The following is a 6,000-nucleotide window of genomic DNA, read 5'->3' on the forward strand; positions in this document are numbered from 1 at the left end:
AGGCGTGCAGTTCTAAGAAAGAAGCTTTGTTCATGGAATCTACGTTTAGGTTTAGGCACAGATAAAGAGTTGGGGGGGGGGGGAATTATTGATAGTGTTTTCAGCTAGACGAGTGTTTCTTGTGAAAGTTTGGCGAGGGGGGACCATAGATTGAAGCTCAGTTGAACACCTTCCATGAAAATAACGATACATCAGAGACAAACTCGCAACATCTCTCCTGTGAGATAGAGGTTGCAAGGAAGAGAAAAGGACATCTCCTACGAGGCTATGAAGTCTATTTTGAACTCTATCAAGGCAGGACAAGTCCTTTCTAGCAGCTCCTGCCCAGATGTGGCAACAGTATTCCATCCTTGGACGTACCTGGCTCTTATATAGATAGAGAATAGCATCAGCAGTGAGATATTTACCGGATCGATAGAAAGATCCCACCATTTTTCCAGCGGCCTTGGCAACAGATTTGATGTACGTGTTCCATTTAAGATCAGGAGTAAAGGTCAAGCCCAGAAGCTTGTCAAAACTGTTTTTGAATATTATTATAATAACATGATAATTGTTGTAATTGTGTGAGAAAGGAACTCATAATTTCGAACATCTTCAAAATTCAAACAACATGACACACATGATTTACATTGATTTAATAAGATTTTATGTTTTTAATATTTTAGAGATGAGGATCAATAATTTGTAATATTCAGACTACTATTCCTATCTCAAATGTTATTCTTACAAAATTTCGGCTGATTTAACCTCTAAACTTCTCCAGATGCATCTCGTCAAACTCAAAAATCTATACAGAATTTTGAGTGGAATCCTTTATTTAGTCTACGGGGGTAGCTTGTCCTCATTCCATCAAGCATAACCGGATATAAGTGCTTAGTATAATAACTTCTAAATGACAGGTTGAAGGTTCAATGATCAGTGCGGGAAGTACTAAGAATACAGTTATGAATTACATAAAACTTCTATTCAGTTAAGGCTGACAAAATGAGATAAAACTGCTTGTTGAGATAGAATCGACAGATCAATTTTTTTAAAAATGTCATTTTAAGCAAAAACAATATTACATACTTGTCGTGTATACAACAATTCCTCGAGTAGAAAGTTATGTAAAGTTTAAAGTTTTACAGAAAAATTGAGTAAAATTGCATTTTTCATAGATGTTGTAAAGTGGACGGTAAAAAGTTCAAACACAGGGGACATAACTCGCAACGCATACTTTATATTCCTTTTTAATGGCGGCTAACATTTTATCCAATAGCGATAGACTTTATTTTACTAAAAACACAATAGCAGTTGTCCTACTAGATGAATTATCGTGACATTTGGATATATTACTATTTTCGATATAATTATGTAATATTGTTTTTGCTTAATTTAATTGCCTCAACAAGCACTGAGAAAGCTACCCACATGGATTAAATAAAGGGTTCCATTTAAAATTCCATACAGATTCGAGAATTCAAGAAAAGGTTGGTTGGTTGCTTTTGTTTTACGGCATATCAACCCTTTTCAGGTTATTTAATTCCAAATCCAGTGATTTTGAAGAAAATTTTTGTAATAGAATATATTCGAGGTTTTTTTTCAAGTCAGTTTCTATTCAACCCATAGTTGGGACCCTAATAGGTACTACCACTCTGGGTAAGAGTGGACCTGGGAGCAATGGCAATTAAAGGGTGGCTTCACACTCCCCAAAGCCCGCAAGCTGGGGCCTCACCATCGGATATAGTTTAAGGTCATATCCAGGACCTCAAGAAAAGGTCTTTAATTTAACAAGATACAGCTTAAGAAGGTCAGAGGTTGCATTGGCCAAAACGTTGTGAAAATAACACCAAAAATGAAGAAAGTATTATTCAAATAATTTAAATTTATTCAGATTGTCTCTCACTGAATTATAAATCCTATCGGTAATGAGTTCATACCTCTGATACAACAGCTAGGATAATGCCTGGGAAAATCTCGATGCAGTAGAGCTGATGTGGAGTATAAAGGCACGTAGGTGTATGTAAACAAACTGGAATTGGTTTGATAGGATGTCTTTGGTACACTTTTCTTGGTCCGCTGGTTTTATTCTTCGACCGACTGCTTCTTTCATTTGTGGCAGTTTGGCGGGTTGGTCTGGGACTCTCGCACGGATCAGATTCAACATTCCTCTTTACAAACAAGAAAAGAAAAAAAAAAATTATATTCAAAGAAATTTGAAAATCAAAATAAACAATTTGATATATATATATATATATATATTTTAAATGAGCCTTCAGAGAAAATTCACCCTTTTCAAAAAGAGTCTTCTAATAATGTGAACAGATATCATTGCTCAACTCCCTACTTAGAGAGTCCCTGTAGGCATTCACAATAGTCCCTTATCTTTCAGTGGTAGTTTGCTTTGATTGTGATGAATATAAGTAAAAAAAAAAAAAAAAAAAAAAAAAAAAAATTCTTTTTAAAAGACATTTTTTTTTTATTTCTCTTTTCCATTTGAGGCATATCTGCTTCTTCTCGGAGACAATAATCCATCCGTCTGATGAAAATGACGGTTGGTTTGAAAGAAAACCTAAATGTAAGCATGTGGCTTTCTGTTTTGAATAATGAAAAGACAATTCCATTTTTATTTTTGTACTTTTAATTGATACGGCTGTTTATAATAAGCTTTAAAAATCAAAATCTTTTAAAAATTTATTTTTTAATAAAATTAAAAATGAATGAAAAATATAAATGAATTTTTTTAAAAAATACAAATGAAAATAAAAATTTATTAAATGAATTTACATTTCAAAAATTTTCATTTTAAAAAAATGAAAATTTTTGAAATGTAAACAAAAAAATTAAAAAAAATAAACAATGAAAATAAAAAATAAAAATGATGATAGCACCAGCATCAGGGGATGCTATAGAAAATGGTAGCGAAGGTTTTTTAGAGGATAGAAGGTTGAGAAGAAAGAACAGCATCAAAGCTTCCAATGGAAGGGCATAGTGAGTAATAAAATACTGATGAAATTAATTAAATTCTAGAGAATGCCAAGATCCATAATCAGTAAGAATCCAATGGTAAACAGCTGTTGCAAAAACGCAAAATTTGCAATGGTGACCAAAATAAGAAGTAGGGAGTACTAGACACATAGGGAAACTTGTCACTCGGACTCCAGGGAACACCAGATAAAATTACTACTACCCGCTACAAAAAAGAAAAAAAAGTGTTGTATCAACAATATAAATGAATAAATTTGTTTTTTTAATTTAAACATGATACAAGTATAAAAAGCAGGAAATGGCTAGCTAGAATTAAATATCAATTTGTTAAATGCATTGAAAGCCACGTAGTAGGCTACTTAAGACATGGAGGGGATCAGCTAATGACAATCTGATCCTGGCAGGTTGCACGAGTGAAATGGCAACACACAGGATAAATTGGAAGTGATTCACGAAACATTAGGCATGAGATAAGATCAAAATGAATTTCTCTTAGTGTGTTTGTCTATCTGTCCATTCCACTTTTTCTTGGAAACTACTGGACCGATCTAGCTGCAATTTTGTTATAAGGTGCACTGAAATAAGTATTATGGTATCCATTTTATACAGTTAGAGATTAGTCATCATTCTATTAGGTTGACAAGTTTCTTGCAGAATTTTTAATTTTGATTTCAAATGTATTTTTAAATACCGTATATACTTGTGTACAAGTCGATGTGCATTTTAAAACCAAAAATTGTGTCATTTACGGTATTACCTGTGTATAAGTCGACTGTAGATTAAAGTTAAATGGTCTGTCTCATGACTCTTTCTTGCACGGATAATTTACTTTTTTGTGTTTTTTTTTTTGTAAGGCATATCAGAAATTGTTTCTTGACATCTGCGAGCAATAATATGTGCATTTACGCAAGTATCGTCTATTCGATTTTCATATATAAAACTAAATCCGCTGCATATTTACATGCAACGAACGCAAATGTTGCTAATCAGACATTCTGATCAATTACATGCTGTAGATTCCAGGTGCAGTTACTATTTTTAGGCATAATTTATGTCATGTACTATTTTTTTTTTTTTTTTAAATTTTTCTTCCTTTGAAGATTGTAATGCTGGGTATGGGGCAGCCAAACCAGCTGCCAACATTGCCCCGCTTTTTTATTGAAACCAACCGAGAGCTCTTTTTAGTATCCTCGCTGTTCCCTTAAGTGCAATTGTCTGAATCTCTTTTGCACTTGGTTCACCAGGAATATTAGTTAGGTAGGACTTCAGGTTCTTCTTCATAAGTCCTGTGGCACCTATGATAACTGGTATGATCGATATCCCCTTTAGGTTCCAGTTTCTTTTCATATCATACATGAGACCTTAGTATTTGGTCTGTTTCTCTCTTTCAGCTCTGTTAAGACCGCCATCATTAGGAACACTCACTTCAATCAAGGTTGCAACTCTCTCTGACTTATTCCATATAACTATGTCAGGTTTCACAGCAGCATTTTCAAGGTAGGTGGCTGTAGGGATTACATGGTCGTAATGTATGGTATATTGCACAAGACGTACTATATGGTAATAATGTGAACACATGCATTAAGTGCCATAAAATAGTTGTCATTAAATTGTTAAAACTTGTTGAACTTGGAAGAAAATACTACATTTCCTAACCTACTAAGAAAAAAAACGTCATATCATCACAGAATACATTATATCGAACTTAGGCCTATAGCCACGTTTAGGGAGTGAACATTGCGAGAGCTATTCCAATTATTATAAAGCTTCCCACTAAAAAACCACACATGTGCTTACATGCTGGAAAACACACTGCAGTGAGGTTTGGAAAGAGTGCAATTAATTACTAGGGTTACTGGTATATACCGAGTGCACAAATAAAATGGCGTTTTCTATGTTATGATTGAGCACCAAGTCTTAACATTTTCAAAAACATTACCTATGTACAAGTCGACCCCCCCCCCCAAAAAAAAATTACCTTAAAATCGTCTCCCAGAAATTCGACTTATACACAAGTATATACAGTAAGTTTTCATTATAATACCTTTACTTTATATATCATTTTAAAGAACGATTTATGCTCTATCGCTTAAATTACAATTGTTTAAAAACAAATGTCTTATTTGGAAAGAAAACGCTAATTTTATTCCTTCCAGAAATAATTCAGCTTTTTCTTTAAAAATTAATCAATGCTTCTTAAGTTTCTCTTCAGATTAGGGAGAGTAAGAAACTCTGAAATGGTGGTTTTAGCAGTGCTCTTGAGGCATCTTTAATTTTATTTTGGGTGGTTTCAGTAACGTTCTTGAACAAAAACCTGTTTATAGTTAAAAGAAACCCTTCACGTTGTGTAAATGAGAACATGAGTCAGACACAAGACAGCATTCCGCCTCACAATATTCTGTCTGTTTCATGTTTTCTCAGAAACTACTGGGTCGATCTGGCTGAAATTTTGTATGGAACTTTGTAATAAGTTACAGCAAACTAAGTATTATGGTATTCATTCGATGCACAATTACGGATTAACAGAGATTAATAGAGAAGCGTATTTAATGCAAAAATGAGCACAATATAATCATATACAACCATCAATTTAGCATAAGGCACTCATTCTAAATCAACAGGCTATAACTTTTGCTTTTTACATTTTCATCCCAAACAAGGCACAGTGCCACTTTGATGTAGGGGGCTACTATCAGGGATACAAGTTCCAAGGATACTATGTAGGGAGCTGAGCAGCAAGATGTCTGTTTACATTACACTTGAACTTCTAAATATCAGAACAGTTGAGGAAGCAGGAATCCGGAAGGGAATTCCAAAGTCTAACAGTTCTGGGGAAGAAACTATTAGAGTAAAAGGTTTTCTGACATCTGGGGATCTCGACAGTTTTTTAACATGCAAAAAGTCTAGTAATAATATAATAACTGATATAAAGTAGAGAATCTGAGTTTTCTTATATATAAAAGAAAAAAAGGAACTTACTTCTGAATTTTTGTGTTTTATACTGCGTGTGATATTCTGTGTTGCACTTTTCTC

The 6,000-nt window shown here is 33.7% G+C and overlaps 1 protein-coding gene across 1 annotated transcript in view; it reads right to left on the minus strand.

Annotated features, from left to right (window-relative positions):
- LOC145246146 (BLOC-3 complex member HPS1-like) overlaps positions 1-6,000 on the minus strand; it is a 97,684-nt gene that overhangs the window by 31,931 nt on the left and 59,753 nt on the right. The window contains exons 8-9 of the mRNA XM_080107994.1: positions 5,947-6,000; positions 1,920-2,150 (exon numbers count right to left, since the gene is read on the minus strand). The exon at positions 5,947-6,000 is cut by the window's right edge and continues 41 nt beyond it. Coding sequence (XP_079964120.1) covers positions 1,920-2,150; positions 5,947-6,000 — 285 coding nt within the window. The remainder of the gene's footprint in view (positions 1-1,919; positions 2,151-5,946) is intronic.

The sequence above is a fragment of the Euprymna scolopes genome, chromosome 23, assembly GCF_053919585.1.
Source record: "Euprymna scolopes isolate OS-2025 chromosome 23, ASM5391958v1, whole genome shotgun sequence".
NCBI classification, from domain to species: Eukaryota; Metazoa; Mollusca; class Cephalopoda; order Sepiida; family Sepiolidae; genus Euprymna; species Euprymna scolopes.